The sequence below is a fragment of the Dendrobates tinctorius genome, unplaced genomic scaffold (assembly GCF_039654945.1).
Source record: "Dendrobates tinctorius isolate UK_male_01 unplaced genomic scaffold, ASM3965494v1 ptg000297l, whole genome shotgun sequence".
NCBI classification, from domain to species: domain Eukaryota; kingdom Metazoa; phylum Chordata; class Amphibia; order Anura; family Dendrobatidae; genus Dendrobates; species Dendrobates tinctorius.
The window spans coordinates 2,606,246-2,627,711 of NW_027361964.1; the positions used below are offsets into that span (position 1 = coordinate 2,606,246).

At 48.8% G+C, this 21,466-nt stretch overlaps 1 protein-coding gene across 1 annotated transcript in view; it reads left to right on the forward strand.

The window, feature by feature from the left end:
- Nucleotides 1-3,458: 3,458 nt before the first annotated feature.
- Nucleotides 3,459-21,466, forward strand: part of LOC141073145 (integrin alpha-X-like) — a 93,798-nt gene continuing 75,790 nt past the window's right edge. The window contains exon 1 of the mRNA XM_073560512.1: nucleotides 3,459-3,573. Within this exon, the coding sequence (XP_073416613.1) occupies nucleotides 3,471-3,573 (103 nt within the window). The 5' untranslated portion in view covers nucleotides 3,459-3,470. The remainder of the gene's footprint in view (nucleotides 3,574-21,466) is intronic.

Below are 21,466 nucleotides of genomic sequence, written 5' to 3' on the forward strand. Positions count from 1 at the left end.
ACGCGGTAGCGTCCACCATTCAGAGCTGAGAGAGCGCAATCCACGCCTGTGTAAATACAGCGTCACACAGTACATCCCTCATCGAGGTGTGAATCGTCAATGGAACATGCAATGTAACAGGGTCCCAACGACATCGTTACAAAGGTCGCTATGACACGCTAGATCGTTGCTCCGTCGTTGGGTAGATTGGACTGTCTGACATCTCAATAGCGACCACATAGCGATGCGGCAACGATCCCTGTCGTGTCGTATCGCTGTCGGGATCGTTATAGCGTCGCTAGGTGTGACGGGACCTAAACTCTGAGGACACAGCAGGGTGCAGTTTCCACACTTTTACTCACAGTTTGAAGTGCAGGCCGGGGCACTAGTTACAGAAGACAATGGAGGTCCAGGGAGCCTGGAAGCAACTAAGGATCCGCTAAGCCAGATGGGTTTTGAGGTCTCCTTACTGCGCTCTCCTCTGAGGTCCTTGCTGCCTAAAGCTATGCTCAGTCATCTGTTGCTTATTGCTCTGAAGTACTTGCCCGTATGACAGGCAGCTTGAGCCTATTGCAGGTGTCGCTCCTATATAGTGGCTCCAGGCTCTGGTCTGCTGCTGTGCCTTAGGGTGTTTGCTGGGCCAGGAGACCAGCAATCCCCTGTCCTCCAGATTTAGCTGCTAGGACAGTTGTAACCGTCATTCACAGACTGCGGCGTACGGCTTCTAGCGCTGTACTCTGGGGTGAGCGTTAGGTTCTCTTTCACTTCTCCTCTCTTCACTCAGACTCTGTCTCTCTTTCCCAGATGCTGACTGACTGACCCCTCCTCCAGGTCAGAACTCATAGAGAAGCTCCCCTGAAATCGGGTTTAGAGCTCCCCTTTCTAGTCTGGAGTCAGGAAAAGTGATGGATGTAAGTGTTATCTAGTCAGGGAACCCCTCCTTGCTTCCAGGCATATCATCACCCCCCATGAGGGAGGCAATGCCACTGTGGCAACCGGACTCCTGGGGTGCCACATATACTTATCGTGTCAGAAGTTTCTCCGACTGTAGATGCTCCTTGAAAGTCAGTAGCGCCAACAGCTGGCACGGTGCTTGTCCAAGAATGTCCTGCTGGTAGCGTTGGTCTGTCTTCTGGCGGCAGTGGTTGGTGTCCGGTACCTTCCACTGGGCCCCTAGTCCATATACTGATGTGGCCGGATGAGCATGGGTCACGGCAGTGTCTGAGCCCGGCAGATATCCCATGGTGAATTGGGGAGCAGATAGCAGTTCTGCTCCCGATCTCTCTCCGACAGCATGCACACAGTACTCACTAGCCCGGAATGTTCAACACCTCGTTCTGTTGTGACCAACGGGCACACTGCACGTCTCTCCTCACAGTCTCTGTCAACGGTGGCGGTGCTTGGGCTCAGGCCTGAGCTGTACGGATGCTCCATGACTGGAGCACTCACTGGTCCCTGATGCTTGCTGTCTGTTCCTGCCAAGTCTCTTTCTAGGCCACAGGGTCTGTCTGCTGCAGTCCTTCACAGCGCCGGCAGATCGGGTGCAGAGCGCGCTGCCTGCCCTACTGCTTGCACGCTGATGGTGGGGGCCTCCCTGAAGCGTCGTGCTCTTTCTACCTCAGATTCCGGCCAGGTTCTCTCACTAAACACACCCCAGCTTCCCGGTCAGAGCACCGGTCAGGTCCTTTTTGCCTTCCCCCCGGGAAACAAGGGACGCAGCCTCAACAGTTCCGGACCCGGCTCCACACAGCCCGGTCTTCCTCCTTACAATCACGTCATCTCCAGAAAAATTCCGTAATCCCCTTAGAAATCACGTCATCTCCAGAGACACCTCATCATCCTCAGAGACTACGTCATCTCCAGAGCGATCATGTCATCCACAGAGGGATGACGTGACCTCTCTGGGGATGACGTGGTCTCTTTAGGGATGATGTGACCTCTCTGGGGAAGACGTGGTCTCTTTAGGGATGACGTGACCTCTCTGGGGATGACGTGACCTCTCTGGGGTGACGTGGTCCCTTTAGGGATGATGTGATCTCTCTGGGGATGACATGGTCTCTTTAGGGATGACGTGACCTCTCTGGGGTGACGTGGTCTCTTTAGGGATGATGTGATCTCTCTGGGGATGACATGGTCTCTTTAGGGATGATGTGACCTCTCTAGGAATGACGTGACTTCTCTGGGGATGGCGTGGTTTCTTTAGGGATGACGTGATCTCTCTGTGGATGACGTGGTCTCTTTAGGGATGACGTGACCTCTCTGGGGATGACGTGACCTCTCTGGGGTGACGTGTTCCCTTTAGGGATGATGTGATCTCTCTGGGGATGACATGGTCTCTTTAGGGATGACGTGACCTCTCTGGGGATGACGTGACCTCTCTGGGGTGACGTGGTCTCTTTAGGGATGATGTGATCTCTCTGGGGATGACATGGTCTCTTTAGGGATGATGTGACCTCTCTAGGAATGACGTGACTTCTCTGGGGATGACGTGGTTTCTTTAGGGATGACGTGATCTCTCTGTGGATGACGTGGTCTCTTTAGGGATGACGTGACCTCTCTGGGGATAACGTGACCTCTCTGGGGTGACGTGGTCTCTTTAGGGATGATGTGATCTCTTTGGGGATGACATGGTCTCTTTAGGGATGACGTGACCTCTCTAGGAATGACGTGACCTCTCTGGGGATGACGTGGTTTCTTTATGGATGATGTGACCTCTCTGAGGATGACGTGGTCTCTTTAGGGATGACGTGACCTCTCTGGGGATGACGTGACCTCTCTGGGGATGACGTGGTCTCTTTAGGGATGACGTGACCTCTCTGGGGATGACGTGGTCTCTTTAGGGATGATGTGACCTCTCTGGGGACCATCTAACACTACATGTACAAGTGTTCTTTGGAGACATTGGGTGAGAATGCTGAGCTTCACAATCCTGATTCTCCTCCTAACACCAGTTCCTTGTGTTCTGCTGAGATGAGGTCTACTTTGGGATGTGGACACTACCTAAGGTCCTGAGGGGTAAAGCATCGCCCTCTCGGGACAATGTATACACATTAGAGTCTCTAGGGCAGAGAAAAGCTCCACAAGGTTATGTTCCTCTTTCTCCATAGAATACTTGAGGACAATGTAACAATGAGATGGCAATAAAACCACAACAAGGCTTATAAATGACAAATTCATATCATTACAACTGCAGACAAGAGCCGTCTCCGCCTCAATCAAGTGAAGACAGAACACACGAAGCTCAGCAGAGCAGCAGAGTATTTAGAAGGTTGTGACAGAAATGAGTTTTTGTGGTTGTGATAACAATGATGAAGGACGTCTCAGCAGCGGCTTTCACACTTCTGTAAAAAAAAACGCCTCCGTGACCCCAGGACATGCAATTCTTGAGTATTTCTTATATTTGTCACTTCTGCTTCTTATCTTGGCTGTTGACTCTTTTTGAGGAAGTTTCCGACCTGACCATAGCTTTCAGTCTAGGAGGGTGTGGAGATATGTATGAGATCATGCAGAATTATTGGGACACTGTCGGCACTGGACTGAACACAGCAAACGTTGACATGATGGCTCCGTTACGTTGGTTTCTTCTGGGTCTGGGTGAGTGACGGGGAATTATATTACATTCATCGATTTGGATAGAGGTTGGTGACTTTGGGACTGGACAGAGACTACAGAGGACGCAGGGGGCAAAGACTATACAGATTGTCCTATGGTCTGTGCCATACACATCACAGGAAAACCAAGCGGAACGGAAATTATACAACAATGTTGTGTGGCCGATATCTGGTCAAAGGTTGGGCTGAACATATTCAGTCATTCTTTATTTAGAGTGGTGAGAAAGAGGAGTTAGTGGCTGTGGTGTGTATGAGAACATAGTGTCAGTGGTGAGTATGAGGAGTTAGTGGCTGTGGTGTGTATGAGAACATAGGGTCAGTGGTGAGTATGAGGAGTTAGTGGCTGTGGTGTGTATGAGAACATAGGGTCAGTGGTGAGTATGAGGAGTTAGTGGCAGTGGTGTGTATGAGAACATAGTGTCAGTGGTGTGTATGAGGAGTTAGTGGCAGTGGTGTGTATGAGAACATAGTGTCAGTGGTGAGTATGAGGAGTTAGTGGCTGTGGTGTGTATGAGAACATAGGGTCAGTGGTGAGTATGAGGAGTTAGTGGCAGTGGTGTGTATGAGAACATAGTGTCAGTGGTGTGTATGAGGAGTTAGTGGCAGTGGTGTGTATGAGAACATAGGGTCAGTGTTGAGTATGAGGAGTTAGTGGCTGTGGTGTGTATGAGAACATAGTGTCAGTGGTGTGTATGAGGAGTTAGTGGCAGTGGTGTGTATGAGAACATAGGGTCAGTGGTGAGTATGAGGAGTTAGTGGCAGTGGTGTGTATGAGAAAATAGGGTGAGTGGTGAGTATGAGGAGTTAGTGGCAGTGGTGTGTATGAGAACATAGGGTCAGTGGTGAGTATGAGGAGTTAGTGGCAGTGGTGTGTATGAGAAAATAGGGTGAGTGGTGAGTATGAGGAGTTAGTGGCAGTGGTGTGTATGAGAACATAGGGTCAGTGGTGAGTATGAGGAGTTATTGGCAGTGGTGTGTATGAGAACATAGGGTCAGTGGTGAGTATGAGGAGTTAGTGGCAGTGGTGTGTATGAGAACATAGGGTCAGTGGTGTGTATGAGGAGTTAGTGGCAGTGGTGTGTATGAGAACATAGTGTCAGTGCTGAGTAAGAGGAGTTAGTGACAGTGGTGTGTATGAGAACGTAGGGTCAGTGGTGAGTATGAGGCATTAGTGGCAGTGGTGTGTATGAGAACATAGGGTCAGTGGTGAGTATGAGGAGTTAGTGACAGTGGTGTGTTTGAGAACGTAGGGTCAGTGGTGAGTATGAGGCATTAGTGGCAGTGGTGTGTATGGGAACATAGGGTCAGTGGTGTGTATGAGGAGTTAGTGACAGTGGTGTGTTTGAGAACGTAGGGTCAGTGGTGAGTATGAGGCATTAGTGGCAGTGGTGTGTATGAGAACATAGGGTCAGTGGTGAGTAAGAGGAGTTAGTGACAGTGGTGTGTATGAGGAGTTAGTGGCAGTGGTGTGTATGAGAACGTAGGGTCAGTGGTGAGTATGAGGAGTTAGTGGCAGTGGTGTGTATGAGAACATAGGGTCAGTGGTGAGTATGAGGAGTTAGTGGCAGTGGTGTGTATGAGAACATAGGGTCAGTGGTGAGTAAGAGGAGTTAGTGGCAGTGGTGTGTATGAGAACATAGTGTCAGTGGTGAGTATGAGGAGTTAGTGGCAGTGGTGTGTATGAGAACATAGGGTCAGTGGTGAGTAAGAGGAGTTAGTGGCAGTGGTGTGTATGAGAACGTAGGGTCAGTGGTGAGTATGAGGAGTTAGTGGCAGTGGTGTGTATGAGAACATAGTGTCAGTGGTGAGTATGAGGAGTTAGTGGCAGTGGTGTGTATGAGAACATAGGGTCAGTGGTGAGTAAGAGGAGTTAGTGACAGTGGTGTGTATGAGAACGTAGGGTCAGTGGTGAGTATGAGGAGTTAGTGGCAGTGGTGTGTATGAGAACATAGTGTCAGTGGTGAGTATGAGGAGTTAGTGGCAGTGGTGTGTATGAGAACATAGGGTCAGTGGTGAGTATGAGGAGTTATTGGCAGTGGTGTGTATGAGAACATAGGGTCAGTGGTGAGTATGAGGCATTAGTGGCAGTGGTGTGTATGAGAACATAGGGTCAGTGGTGAGTATGAGGCATTAGTGACAGTGGTGTGTATGAGAACATAGGGTCAGTGGTGAGTAAGAGGAGTTACTGGCAGTGGTGTGTATGAGAACATAGGGTCAGTGGTGTGTATGAGGAGATAGTGGCAGTGGTGTGTATGAGAACATAGGGTCAGTGGTGAGTATGAGGAGTTAGTGTCAGTGGTGTGTATGAGAACGTAGGGTCAGTGGTGAGTATGAGGAGTTAGTGTCAGTGGTGTGTATGAGAACATAGTGTCAGTGGTGAGTATGAGGAGTTATTGGCAGTGGTGTGTATGAGAACATAGGGTCAGTGGTGAGTAAGAGGAGTTACTGGCAGTGGTGTGTATGAGAACATAGGGTCAGTGGTGTGTATGAGGAGTTATTGGCAGTGGTGTGTATGAGAACATAGGGTCAGTGGTGAGTATGAGGAGTTAGTGGCAGTGGTGTGTATGAGAACATAGGGTCAGTGGTGTGTATGAGGAGTTAGTGGCAGTGGTGTGTATGAGAACATAGGGTCAGTGGTGAGTATGAGGAGTTAGTGGCAGTGGTGTGTATGAGAACATAGGGTCAGTGGTGTGTATGAGGAGTTAGTGGCAGTGGTGTGTATGAGAACATAGGGTCAGTGGTTTGTATGAGGAGTTAGTGGCAGTGGTGTGTATAAGAACATAGGGTCAGTGGTGAGTATGAGGAGTTAGTGGCAGTGGTGTGTATGAGAACATAGGGTCAGTGGTGTGTATGAGGAGTTAGTGGCAGTGGTGTGTATGAGAACATAGGGTCAGTGGTGTGTATGAGGAGTTAGTGACAGTGGTGTGTGTGAGAACGTAGGGTCAGTGGTGAGTATGAGGAGTTAGTGGCAGTGGTGTGTATGAGAACATAGGGTCAGTGGTTTGTATGAGGAGATAGTGGCAGTGGTGTGTATGAGAACATAGGGTCAGTGGTGTGTATGAGGAGTTAGTGACAGTGGTGTGTGTGAGAACGTAGGGTCAGTGGTGAGTATGAGGAGTTAGTGGCAGTGGTGTGTATGAGAACATAGGGTCAGTGGTGTGTATGAGGAGATAGTGGCAGTGGTGTGTATGAGAACATAGGGTCAGTGGTGTGTATGAGGAGTTAGTGGCAGTGGTGTGTATGAGAACATAGGGTCAGTGGTGTGTATGAGGAGTTAGTGACAGTGGTGTGTGTGAGAACGTAGGGTCAGTGGTGAGTATGAGGAGTTAGTGGCAGTGGTGTGTATGAGAACATAGGGTCAGTGGTGTGTATGAGGAGTTAGTGGCAGTGGTGTGTATGAGAACATAGGGTCAGTGGTGAGTATGAGGAGTTAGTGGCAGTGGCGTGTATGAGAACATAGGGTCAGTGGTGAGTATGAGGAGTTAGTGGCAGTGGTGTGTATGAGAACATAGGGTCAGTGGTGTGTATGAGGAGTTAGTGGCAGTGGTGTGTATGAGAACATAGGGTCAGTGGTGTGTATGAGGAGTTAGTGGCAGTGGTGTGTATGAGAACATAGGGTCAGTGGTGAGTAAGAGGAGTTAGTGGCAGTGGTGTGTATGAGAACATAGGGTCAGTGGTGAGTAAGAGGAGTTAGTGGCAGTGGTGTGTATGAGAACATAGGGTCAGTGGTGTGTATGAGGAGATAGTGGCAGTGGTGTGTATGAGAACATAGGGTCAGTGGTGTGTATGAGGAGTTAGTGGCAGTGGTGTGTATGAGAACATAGGGTCAGTGGTGTGTATGAGGAGTTAGTGGCAGTGGTGTGTATGAGAACATAGGGTCAGTGGTGAGTAAGAGGAGTTAGTGGCAGTGGTGTGTATGAGAACATAGGGTCAGTGGTGAGTAAGAGGAGTTAGTGGCAGTGGTGTGTATGAGAACATAGGGTCAGTGGTGAGTATGAGGAGTTAGTGGCAGTGGTGTGTATGAGAACATAGGGTCAGTGGTGAGTAAGAGGAGTTAGTGGCAGTGGTGTGTATGAGAACATAGGGTCAGTGGTGTGTATGAGGAGCTAGTGGCAGTGGTGTGTATGAGAACATAGGGTCAGTGGTGTGTATGAGGAGTTAGTGGCAGTGGTGTGTATGAGAACATAGGGTCAGTGGTGTGTATGAGGAGTTAGTGGCAGTGGTGTGTATGAGAACATAGGGTCAGTGGTGAGTATGAGGAGTTAGTGGCAGTGGTGTGTATGAGAACATAGGGTCAGTGGTGAGTATGAGGAGTTAGTGACAGTGGTGTGTATGAGAACATAGGGTCAGTGGTGAGTATGAGGAGTTACTGGCAGTGGTGTGCATGAGAACATAGGGTCAGTGGTGTGTATGAGGAGTTAGTGGCAGTGGTGTGTATGAGAACATAGGGTCAGTGGTGAGTAAGAGGAGTTACTGGCAGTGGTGTGTATGAGAACATAGTGTCAGTGGTGAGTATGAGGAGTTATTGGCAGTGGTGTGTATGAGAACATAGGGTCAGTGGTGTGTATGAGGAGTTAGTGGCAGTGGTGTGTATGAGAACATAGGGTCAGTGGTGAGTATGAGGAGTTAGTGGCAGTGGTGTGTATGAGAACATAGGGTCAGTGGTGTGTATGAGGAGTTAGTGGCAGTGGTGTGTATGAGAACATAGGGTCAGTGGTGTGTATGAGGAGTTAGTGGCAGTGGTGTGTATGAGAACATAGTGTCAGTGGTGAGTATGAGGAGTTACTGGCAGTGGTGTGTATGAGAACATAGGGTCAGTGGTGTGTATGAGGAGTTAGTGGCAGTGGTGTGTATGAGAACATAGGGTCAGTGGTGAGTATGAGGAGTTAGTGGCAGTGGTGTGTATGAGAACATAGGGTCAGTGGTGTGTATGAGGAGATAGTGGCAGTGGTGTGTATGAGAACATAGGGTCAGTGGTGTGTATGAGGAGTTAGTGGCAGTGGTGTGTATGAGAACATAGGGTCAGTGGTGAGTAAGAGGAGTTAGTGACAGTGGTGTGTATGAGAACATAGGGTCAGTGGTGAGTATGAGGAGTTAGTGGCAGTGGTGTGTATGAGAACATAGGGTCAGTGGTGAGTATGAGGAGTTAGTGGCAGTGGTGTGTATGAGAACATAGGGTCAGTGGTGTGTATGAGGAGTTAGTGGCAGTGGTGTGTATGAGAACATAGGGTCAGTGGTGAGTAAGAGGAGTTAGTGGCAGTGGTGTGTATGAGAACATAGGGTCAGTGGTGAGTATGAGGAGTTAGTGGCAGTGGTGTGTATGAGAACATAGGGTCAGTGGTGAGTATGAGGAGTTAGTGGCAGTGGTGTGTATGAGAACATAGGGTCAGTGGTGTGTATGAGGAGTTAGTGTTAGTGGTGTGTATGAGAACATAGGGTCAGTGGTGTGTATGAGGAGTTAGTGGCAGTGGTGTGTATGAGAACATAGGGTCAGTGGTGAGTAAGAGGAGTTAGTGGCAGTGGTGTGTATGAGAACATAGGGTCAGTGGTGAGTATGAGGAGTTAGTGGCAGTGGTGTGTATGAGAACATAGGGTCAGTGGTGAGTATGAGGAGTTAGTGACAGTGGTGTGTATGAGAACATAGGGTCAGTGGTGAGTATGAGGAGTTAGTGGCAGTGGTGTGTATGAGACCATAGGGTCAGTGGTGAGTATGAGGAGTTAGTGGCAGTGGTGTGTATGAGAACATAGGGTCAGTGGTGAGTATGAGGAGTTAGTGGCAGTGGTGTGTATGAGAACATAGGGTCAGTGGTGTGTATGAGGAGTTAGTGGCAGTGGTGTGTATGAGAACATAGGGTCAGTGGTGAGTAAGAGGAGTTAGTGGCAGTGGTGTGTATGAGAACATAGGGTCAGTGGTGAGTATGAGGAGTTAGTGGCAGTGGTGTGTATGAGAACATAGGGTCAGTGGTGAGTATGAGGAGTTAGTGGCAGTGGTGTGTATGAGAACATAGGGTCAGTGGTGAGTATGAGGAGTTAGTGGCAGTGGTGTGTATGAGAACATAGGGTCAGTGGTGAGTAAGAGGAGTTAGTGGCAGTGGAGTGTATGAGAACATAGGGTCAGTGGTGAGTATGAGGAGTTAGTGGTAGTGGTGTGTATGAGAACATAGGGTCAGTGGTGTGTATGAGGAGATAGTGGCAGTGGTGTGTATGAGAACATAGGGTCAGTGGTGAGTAAGAGGAGTTAGTGGCAGTGGTGTGTATGAGAACATAGGGTCAGTGGTGAGTATGAGTAGTTAGTGGCAGTGGTGAGTATGAGAACATAGGGTCAGTGGTGTGTATGAGGAGCTAGTGGCAGTGGTGTGTATGAGGAGTTAGTGGCAGTGGTGTGTATGAGAACATAGGGTCAGTGGTGTGTATGAGGAGTTAGTGGCAGTGGTGTGTATGAGAACATAGGGTCAGTGGTGAGTAAGAGGAGTTAGTGGCAGTGGTGTGTATGAGAACATAGGGTCAGTGGTGAGTATGAGGAGTTAGTGGCAGTGGTGTGTATGAGAACATAGGGTCAGTGGTGTGTATGAGGAGTTACTGGCAGTGGTGTGTATGAGAACATAGGGTCAGTGGTGAGTATGAGGAGTTAGTGGCAGTGGTGTGTATGAGAACATAGGGTCAGTGGTGTGTATGAGGAGTTACTGGCAGTGGTGTGTATGAGAACATAGGGTCAGTGGTGAGTATGAGGAGTTAGTGGCAGTGGTGTGTATGAGAACATAGGGTCAGTGGTGAGTAAGAGGAGTTACTGGCAGTGGTGTGTATGAGAACATAGGGTCAGTGGTGTGTATGAGGAGTTAGTGGCAGTGGTGTGTATGAGAACATAGGGTCAGTGGTGAGTAAGAGGAGTTACTGGCAGTGGTGTGTATGAGAACATAGGGTCAGTGGTGAGTATGAGGAGTTAGTGGCAGTGGTGTGTATGAGAACATAGGGTCAGTGGTGAGTATGAGTAGTTAGTGGCAGTGGTGTGTATGAGAACATAGGGTCAGTGGTGTGTATGAGGAGCTAGTGGCAGTGGTGTGTATGAGAACATAGGGTCAGTGGTGTGTATGAGGAGTTAGTGGCAGTGGTGTGTATGAGAACATAAGGTCAGTGGTGTGTATGAGGAGTTAGTGGCAGTGGTGTGTATGAGAACATAAGGTCAGTGGTGTGTATGAGGAGTTAGTGGCAGTGGTGTGTATGAGAACATAGGGTCAGTGGTGTGTATGAGGAGTTAGTGGCAGCGGTGTGTATGAGAACATAGGGTCAGTGGTGTGTATGAGGAGTTAGTGGCAGTGGTGTGTATGAGAACATAGGGTCAGTGGTGAGTAAGAGGAGTTAGTGGCAGTGGTGTGTATGAGAACATAGGGTCAGTGGTGAGTATGAGGAGTTAGTGGCAGTGGTGTGTATGAGAACATAGGGTCAGTGGTAAGAGGAGTTAGTGGCAGTGGTGTGTATGAGAACATAGGGTCAGTGGTGAGTAAGAGGAGTTAGTGGCAGTGGTGTGTATGAGAACATAGGGTCAGTGGTGTGTATGAGGAGATAGTGGCAGTGGTGTGTATGAGAACATAGGGTCAGTGGTGAGTAAGAGGAGTTAGTGGCAGTGGTGTGTATGAGAACATAGGGTCAGTGGTGTGTATGAGGAGTTAGTGGCAGTGGTGTGTATGAGAACATAGGGTCAGTGGTGAGTAAGAGGAGTTAGTGGCAGTGGTGTGTATGAGAACATAGGGTCAGTGGTGTGTATGAGGAGATAGTGGCAGTGGTGTGTATGAGAACATAGGGTCAGTGGTGAGTAAGAGGAGTTACTGGCAGTGGTGTGTATGAGAACATAGGGTCAGTGGTGAGTATGAGGAGTTAGTGGCAGTGGTGTGTATGAGAACATAGGGTCAGTGGTGTGTATGAGGAGTTACTGGCAGTGGTGTGTATGAGAACATAGGGTCAGTGGTGAGTATGAGGAGTTAGTGGCAGTGGTGTGTATGAGAACATAGGGTCAGTGGTGAGTATGAGGAGTTAGTGGCAGTGGCGTGTATGAGAACATAGGGTCAGTGGTGAGTATGAGGAGTTAGTGGCAGTGGTGTGTATGAGAACATAGGGTCAGTGGTGAGTATGAGGAGTTAGTGGCAGTGGCGTGTATGAGAACATAGGGTCAGTGGTGAGTAAGAGGAGTTAGTGGCAGTGGTGTGTATGAGAACATAGGGTCAGTGGTGAGTATGAGGAGATAGTGGCAGTGGTGTGTATGAGAACATAGGGTCAGTGGTGAGTATGAGGAGTTAGTGGCAGTGGTGTGTATGAGAACATAGGGTCAGTGGTGTGTATGAGGAGTTAGTGGCAGTGGCGTGTATGAGAACATAGGGTCAGTGGTGAGTAAGAGGAGTTAGTGGCAGTGGTGTGTATGAGAACATAGGGTCAGTGGTGAGTATGAGGAGTTAGTGGCAGTGGTGTGTATGAGAACATAGGGTCAGTGGTGTGTATGAGGAGATAGTGGCAGTGGTGTGTATGAGAACATAGGGTCAGTGGTGAGTAAGAGGAGTTAGTGGCAGTGGTGTGTATGAGAACATAGGGTCAGTGGTGTGTATGAGGAGATAGTGGCAGTGGTGTGTATGAGAACATAGGGTCAGTGGTGAGTAAGAGGAGTTACTGGCAGTGGTGTGTATGAGAACATAGGGTCAGTGGTGAGTATGAGGAGTTAGTGGCAGTGGTGTGTATGAGAACATAGGGTCAGTGGTGAGTAGGAGGAGTTAGTGGCAGTGGTGTGTATGAGAACATAGGGTCAGTGGTGAGTATGAGGAGTTAGTGGCAGTGGCGTGTATGAGAACATAGGGTCAGTGGTGAGTATGAGGAGTTAGTGGCAGTGGCGTGTATGAGAACATAGGGTCAGTGGTGAGTATGAGAAGTTAGTGGCAGTGGTGTGTATGAGAACATAGGGTCAGTGGTGAGTATGAGAAGTTAGTGGCAGTGGTGTGTATGAGAACATAGGGTCAGTGGTGAGTAAGAGGAGTTACTGGCAGTGGTGTGTATGAGAACATAGGGTCAGTGGTGAGTATGAGGAGTTAGTGGCAGTGGCGTGTATGAGAACATAGGGTCAGTGGTGAGTATGAGGAGTTAGTGGCAGTGGTGTGTATGAGAACATAGGGTCAGTGGTGAGTATGAGGAGTTAGTGGCAGTGGTGTGTATGAGACCATAGGTTCAGTCGTGAGTATGAGGAGTTACTGGCAGTGGTGTGTATGAGAACATAGGGTCAGTGGTGAGTATGAGGAGTTAGTGGCAGTGGCGTGTATGAGAACATAGGGTCCGTGGTGAGTATGAGGAGTTAGTGGCAGTGGTGTGTATGAGAACATAGGGTCAGTGGTGTGTATGAGGAGTTACTGGCAGTGGTGTGTATGAGAACATAGGGTCAGTGGTGAGTATGAGGAGTTAGTGGCAGTGGCGTGTATGAGAACATAGGGTCAGTGGTGAGTATGAGGAGTTAGTGGCAGTGGTGTGTATGAGAACAATAGGGTCAGTGGTGTGTATGAGGAGTTAGTGGCAGTGGTGTGTATGAGAACATAGGGTCAGTGGTGTGTATGAGGAGATAGTGGCAGTGGTGTGTATGAGAACATAGGGTCAGTGGTGTGTATGAGGAGTTAGTGGCAGTGGTGTGTATGAGAACATAGGGTCAGTGGTGAGTAAGAGGAGATAGTGGCAGTGGTGTGTATGAGAACGTAGGGTCAGTGGTGAGTATGAGGAGTTAGTGGCAGTGGTGTGTATGAGAACATAGGGTCAGTGGTGAGTATGAGGAGTTAGTGGCAGTGGTGTGTATGAGAACATAGGGTCAGTGGTGAGTAAGAGGAGTTACTGGCAGTGGTGTGTATGAGAACATAGTGTCAGTGGTGAGTATGAGGAGTTATTGGCAGTGGTGTGTATGAGAACATAGGGTCAGTGGTGTGTATGAGGAGTTAGTGGCAGTGGTGTGTATGAGAACATAGGGTCAGTGGTGTGTATGAGGAGTTAGTGGCAGTGGTGTGTATGAGAACATAGGGTCAGTGGTGTGTATGAGGAGTTAGTGGCAGTGGTGTGTATGAGAACATAGGGTCAGTGGTGTGTATGAGGAGTTAGTGGCAGTGGTGTGTATGAGAACATAGGGTCAGTGGTGAGTATGAGGAGTTAGTGGCAGTGGTGTGTATGAGAACATAGGGTCAGTGGTGAGTATGAGGAGTTAGTGGCAGTGGTGTGTATGAGAACATAGGGTCAGTGGTGAGTATGAGGAGTTAGTGGCAGTGGTGTGTATGAGAACATAGGGTCAGTGGTGAGTATGAGGAGTTAGTGGCAGTGGTGTGTATGAGAACATAGGGTCAGTGGTGTGTATGAGGAGTTAGTGGCAGTGGTGTGTATGAGAACATAGGGTCAGTGGTGAGTATGAGGAGTTAGTGGCAGTGGTGTGTATGAGAACATAGGGTCAGTGGTGAGTATGAGGAGTTAGTGGCAGTGGTGTGTATGAGAACATAGGGTCAGTGGTGTGTATGAGGAGTTAGTGGCAGTGGTGTGTATGAGAACATAGGGTCAGTGGTGTGTATGAGGAGTTAGTGGCAGTGGTGTGTATGAGAACATAGGGTCAGTGGTGAGTATGAGGAGTTAGTGGCAGTGGTGTGTATGAGAACATAGTGTCTGTGGTGTGTATGAGGAGTTAGTGGCAGTGGTGTGTATGAGAACATAGGGTCAGTGGTGAGTATGAGGAGTTAGTGGCAGTGGTGTGTATGAGAACATAGGGTCAGTGGTGAGTATGAGGAGTTAGTATCAGTGGTGTTTATGAGAAGACAGGGTCAGTGGTGAGTATGAGTAGTTGGGTCATTATTTAGCGTATGAGGAGTTAGTGTCAGTGGTGAGTGTATTAAAAGTTAGGCTCATTGGTAAGCATAAGGAGTTAGGGTCAGTGGTGATGAGGAGTTAGGGTCAGTGGTGTGTGTGAGGAGCTAGGTTCAGCCCTAGTTCCAGCCCTCTCCCCTGCTCAGTCCATCTTACTTCCAGTTCTTCTCCCCTGCCCAGTTCAACATATTTTCATTACTGTTTTTGTTCCCAGTCCAGCCTACCAATTGTCCTGCAAGGTACAATCCATCCTACATCCAGTAATCCCCTACTGCCCAGTCCATCCTACTTCCCGTCCTCTTCTCCTGCTCAGTCCATCCTACTTCCCGTCCTTTTCTCCTGCTCAGTCCATCCTACTTCCAGTCCTCTTCTCCTGCTCAGTCCATCCTACTTCCAGTCCTCTTCTCCTGCTCAGTCCACCCTACTTCCAGTACTTCTCCCCTGCTATGTCCAACATATTTTAATTCCTGTTGTTTTTCCCAGTCCAGCCTAAATATGAATTATCCTGTAAAGACCAGTCCGCGTTAGAACAGCACCAGCGCCCCTGCACAAATGTCCTTCCCCCTCCCTGCAGGGAAGCCAACATGTTCGCTTGTCCGTTCGTGCTCCCTTGGTATCTGTTTCCTCACAAGACCTGCGCATGGCACACAGGTCTCCTGTTAATTCTCTTATGGGGCTTGCTCCCGTCCTCCTGTGTTCAAGTTCCTGGCCGGTCCTGCTTCCTTGCTCCTTTGATGGTCCTCTACCGTGCCTCTGATATCTGTCCTGGATTAACACCTGGCATCTACCTGGGCTCAAGTCGAACCACACCATCAGGGGTTCAAGTGAAGAACCAGGTGTTTGCTTAGTTACGCCCCTCCAGGCTCCCCCCGGACCATGGCACATTGTTTCCACAAATACATGCGTAACAGTCCATCCTACTTTCAGTCCTCCTGTCTTAACAAGTCCATCCTACCTCCAGTCCTACTCTCCTGCCCAGTCCATCCTACTTCCAGTCCTTCCCTGCCCAGTCCATCCTACATTCAGTCTTCCTCTCCTGCCCTGACCATCCTACATTCAGTCTTCCTCTCCTGCCCTGTCCATCCTACTTTACAGTCCTTGTCTCCTGCCTAGTCTATCCGTCTTCCCTTCCTCCTCTCGTGAAGTCTTCTCTTGCCTCTTGCCCTGCCCAGTATATCCTACTTTCAGTCCTGATCTCCTGCCCAGTGCATCCTACTGCCGTTGGAGCGCCCCACGGGGCCTGGGGGTACTCGGTACCGGGCCCGTCGACTTCCATGGGGGACAGTGTCACGGCGGCCGTGACCCGGTCCATGGCCCAGTGGCGTCCAGTAATAAAATAGGGGGAAGTTGTGTGGTATTTATGTGGTAAAAATGAAAATAAAGTTATTAGATGGTGAAATACGTGACGCCACCTGTGGTATTCTGGTCAGAGGTGACCAGCGCTGCGGTGTTGTTCCTCTGGGATGGATGTTGGGCGCAGCTATGATGTTGTAGCCCTCCACAGGTAGGGCTGTAGTCCCAGGGCAAAGATGTTAAGTAAATAGTAAAAATGGCTGTGAACGTTGGGGTGCAGAGAAATGAGAGGAGGACGCAGAGAGGTGCAGTTTCTTTACCTTTTACTGGTAATAGGTTGCAGTCCGGAGCACCACATACAGGTGATGGGATGAGTCCGGCTCGCCTGGAGGCATTCAGGGGATCCACCTTGCCAGGTGGGGATTTAGGACCATCCTTTCTGCGCTTTGTGTGTGGGTCTCTGCTGTATATAACTATGCTGCGACCCTCTGTTTGTGATGGTTTCACTAACCTGTACGGCTGTCAGCGTGAGCCTATTCCACGGGTAGCGTTCTCTTCACTGTCGGCCCCGGGCTCCTTATCCACTGCCGTACCCTCAGGTGATCAATGTGCACAGGAATTTACAATCCCCTGTACTTTCACATTCAGCTATCAGGGCGTACAGCTCCTGTCAGCCTAGGACTCTGATGTCCCTTTTCTCTTTATTAGCGCTTCACTCAGGGGTCTGCTATATGCAGTTTTAGCTTTCCCAGAGTCTCTCAGTCTCTGCGCTTGTCCTTTCCCTCTTCACAGATCAGCTCTGCCTATCGAGCTCCTCACCGATCAGCTCCCTGTCTTGAACTGACAGGATCTTCCAGAAAGATCTTTTTACCTCACATGTAACTGTCATTATCATTTCTCTTCACAGCTCACAGCTGCTTCATTTCCATGACAACCCCCTCAGCTGATTTTTAGCTGACTCACCAACCCCCTCTGCTGGCCAGAATTTATAAGGCATCTCCCTTTTCTGACCTGCAGCAGGATATTGTGATTAAATCTATTCTGTCTGGCATGGGGGTCCCTTTTTGCCTCCAAGCATGACCTTACCCATTAGAGGGAGGTTATGTCACCGTGACAACCGGACTCTGGGGTGTCACATTCTCCCCCAGTTAAGTTCAGTACTCCTGGACTGAGGAAAATATAACAAGAATTGTTAACAGCAACAATTAATGCAAATCTACATACAAAGTCTTAAAAATGTAAAAATTATCAAAAACCAGACAAGAAAAAGAAAACAATAGCATTACAAATACAGTTCTGACCACACATAGTCCTGTGGCCCAATTGTCCTTTAACTGGTTATTGCGAATACTTTATAAAAAAAGGTTCTTACAGTAAGTCTCTGTAGGCTCTCATGCTTAACGGTTACAACTATACATTTTTATTACTTTATTTACATTACGTAATCTCTGTAACGGGCAGGGATCTGACCTCTAGTACTACGAGTGGATCTACGCAGTATAGGTATTTCTGATGACCTGACCTGTTCTCTGATGTCTACTGTTGGTGCATTAGTCACTATGCTATAAGTAGACTTGTGTAAGATAGGTATTCTAGACTGCCTTCTCTCTACTCCTAGACTCACCATGAGATTCTCAGATTCGCTGTTAGCAGGGGACAGATTTCCGCATTCCTCTGCAGATGTGGTATCTGTTACTGGAGCCATTTCATTTAGAGTCTCTTCTTCATCTGGTGCAGTAGGCCGATGAAAGGTTAGGACTGGTACTACTATTGCCTGATTTACTTGTGTCCACGTCCGAGGAAATTCTCCAAGTATAGTATGGATCTTTTCTTCCACCTCTACTATGGGCCGTGGAGTGTCTTGGATTTCTTTCATGTCCTTCAATTGATCAGGGCACATCTTTAGATGATCTCTTGAGACTGCTTCGAAGGTTTCTCATCCATCTTTGCTGATGATACATACTTTGGTGTTATTAAAGTCTGAAGGTATCACGGTGTACGGCTCTGCCTCCCACTGGTCATCTAGTTTGTGAACACTTCTCTTTCTTTTAAGTACTTGTTCTCCTGGTGTCAAGGGAACTGCAGGGGCGTGTTGGTTGTAATTTCTTTCCTGTCTCTGTCTTGCTTGGGACATACTTTTCTCCACACATTCTTGTACTTTGCGGTATTGTTGCTGCCGCTCTGTATCCCAGTCTGCATCTGGTGATGTTGTCTCAGCTGTTAAGACTCCCATGTCCAAATCAATGGGTAACTTGCCAGGTCTTTCTCTCATCAGGTAGGCTGGAGTGAAATTGGTGGAATTTACCGGTGTATGATTATATAGATCTACCAGATCTGGCAACTTCTCTGGCCACTGATTTCGTTCTTCCAGAGGTAAGGTCTTCAATAAGTCAATTACCACCTGGTTCTATCTTCTACTATCAGTGCAGATAGTATTTCCTCAATTCTAGGCAATGGGTAATCATCTTTATGTGTAATGCTGTTAATCCGCCTGTAGTCTACACACATTCTCATAGTACCATCTTTCTTCTTAACGAGGACTAATGGAGCTGCCCAGGGGCTACAACTATCTCTGATTACCCCAGCCTCCTTCATCTCTCGTAACATACTCTTGGCACATTGGTAGTGTGTTGGGGGTACAGGCCAGTGCCTCTCTTTAATTGGTGGATGATCTCCGGTGGGGATATGATGTTGAACCCCTTTTGCCTGCCCAAAATCTAGAGGATGCTTGCTGAAGACCCGTTCAAATTCTCGAGCCACCTGGTAAGCCCCATGCTTTTGGTGTGAAGGGGTGGAGTCAGTGCCTACGTGTAGCTGCTGACACCAATCCTCCTGTTGCCCTTCAGAGCCATTCTCTTCCACCTTGTCAGATGGAAGCATGGGTTCTTGTGTCTCGATTGCATTGTTACTGACGGTGAACAATTTAGCAAGGGTGGCATACCGGGGTAACTGGACCTCTCTCTCCCCACAATTTACGATGTGCATTGGTACTCTCCCCTTGTGGACATCAACTACCCCTCTGGCTGTCAGGATAGTGGGCCTACTATCAGAGTACATGGGTTCTACCAGGGCTTGGTAATCTTGACCCCTTAGGCCTATCGCTGCCCGACACCAAATTAACATTTCACTTCTGGGAGGTACTGCAATGGGGAAAGGATCACTTACTCCGACTTCTCCACCAGACAGCTCTACCTGTTGTCTCTGCATCAGGGCTCTGATCTCCTTTTGCAGGACCCGTTGCTGACTGGAGCTGGTGGTCTCGGCTACCTGTTGTAACAAAGCAATAATTTCTCCAAGACAATTTTCAATTACATTAATGCCTAAAGTGATCATAGGATGGCATTGTCGTTTGTCAATATCAACTATAATCAAACCTTGTGATTGCAATTCTACTCGGCCAATCTTGATGGTCACCTCTTTATATCCCATCTGAGGCAAGGGCTGACCATTGCTGGCAATGATGGCAAGGTCTTTATCTGGGCGGTAACGTCTGAATCTGCCCAGTACTGCTTAAAAAGAACATATGGCATCGTTGTCACCTGGGAGCCGGTGTCCAGTAAAGCGTTCATCGGAAAACCGTCAATCACAACAGGCTGGACTGGTCGTCCTCCTACATACTTGTCTCGCCAATTTGGTGGGCCTGGTCGTCTTACTCCTGGGGGTTGGCCCTTTGCCCCAGGGGTTGCTTGTTTAAATGACAGGATCTTGCTAGGTGTCCCGCCTTGTTGCAGCAGCGACAGATGGGCTATCTGTCCTCATCGTAACGATCACTGTCTCTCCCTCTGGTCGGTGGGATCCTCTTCTGCTGTCGCCACAGGACATTTTCTGGACTGGAGGCCAGCTGGATCTTCTTTGGAATCACTTGCAGGGACTGCACAGTTTTTGTGAGTGTAGCCACACTTTTAGTTAGTTCCTTGACTTGGAGACGTAAGTCTGCAGCAGAGTCATCATCTTGGGACGGCTTGTCAGTCTCAATAGGGGTCTTGGGAAAGGATGCTGCCTCCTGCTGGTATGTAATTGCTGGATGCTTAGAGGGCTCTGTGCTGCTAGGGTTCGGTTCACGCAGCACTCTGATGGCTCTATCCTTAAAGTGTGCAAAGTCCAATTCAGGATTTTGTAGGGCCATTATGCGCAGCTGTGTCCTTTGGTTGTTAGACTGGAGTCCCTCTATGAACTGTTCTGCTAATAATCTTCATCTTGCACGCTCTCAGGATCAACCTGCTTTACAGCCTGTAGTGCCTCCTGTAGATTAAGAGCATAGTCCCGTATACTGTCCTGCACTCTCTGTTTGCACACAAAGAATCTCATTTTTATCTCTGTTGCAGTGCGGATATCAAAAGTGTCTTTCAGTCTGGCCAGGATTTGTTGGACAGTCCCTTTATCAGTGTCCGGCCAGGACTTTACTTCCCTCTGGGCCGCACCAGTTAACTGGCCAATGAGGATACGGACTTTTTGGTTTTCTGACAGGGGATACACTTGGAACAAAGTACATAGTCTTTTTTTAAAATCGCTCATAGTGTGCGACTCCCCTGAGTACTGTGGTAACCCGGCCGCTCCTGGTATATATGGCATTGATAGCGGCATTATGGAGGCTGCGACCGCCGCTGAATCTTCACCCGCGTTGAGCATTTTCTTCCTGCTTTTTCACTTGCTCACTAACGTCAGAGCGCGGGCAGGGGCTTCGCGTCACGATTTCTGGCTCTGTCCACAATTGCACGCCCCTCTCTGCTCGCACGCGCTGTGTGACGCAGTTATGGCGGTTATTTGAAGGCTCAGTAAAGTCTTTAGCACTCAGTTTAATAAAGTCTATGGCGCACAGTACCCAGCTTTGCCAGGCTCCTTTACCCAGCTTTGCTAGGCTTGCTAAATCCTGTTCATGACACCAGTTGGAGCGCCCCGCGGGGCCTGGGGGTACTCGGTACCGGGCCCGTCGACTTCCATGGGAGACGGTGTCACAGCGGCGGTGACCCGGTCCGTGGCCCAGAGGCGTCCAGTAATAAAGTAGGGGGAAGTTGTGTGGCATTTATGTGGTAAAAATGACAATAAAGTTATTAGATGGTGAAATACGTGACGCCACCTGTGGTATTCTGGTCAGAGGTGACCAGCGCTGCGGTGTTGCTTCTCTGGGATGGATATTGGGCGCAGCTATGATGTTGTAGCTCTCCACAGGTAGGGCTGTAGTCCCAGAGCAAAGATGTTAAATAGTCAAAATGGCTGTGAACGTTGGGGTGCAGAGAAATGAGAGGAGGACGCACAGAGAGGTGCAGTTTCTTTACCTTTTACTGGTAATAGGTTGCAGTCCGGAGCACCACATACAGGTGATGGGATGAGTCCGGCTCGCCTGGAGGCATTCAGGGGATCCACCTCGCCAGGTGGTGGTTTAGGACCTTCCCTTCTGCGCTTTGTGTGTGGGTCTCTGCTGTATATAACTATGCTGCGACCCTCTATTCGTGATGGTTTCACTAACCTGTACGGCTGTCAGCGTGAGCCTATTCCACGGGTAGCATTCTCTTCACTGTCGGCCCCGGGCTCCTTATCTGCTGCCGTGCCCTCAGGTGATCAATGTGCACAGGGATTTACAATCCCCTGTACTTACAGATTCGGTGATCAGGACTTACAGCTCCTGTCAGCCTAGGACTCTGATGTCCCTTTTCTCTTTATTAGCGCTTCACTCAGGGGTCTGCTATATGCAGTTTTAGCTTTCCCAGAGTCTCTCAGTCTCT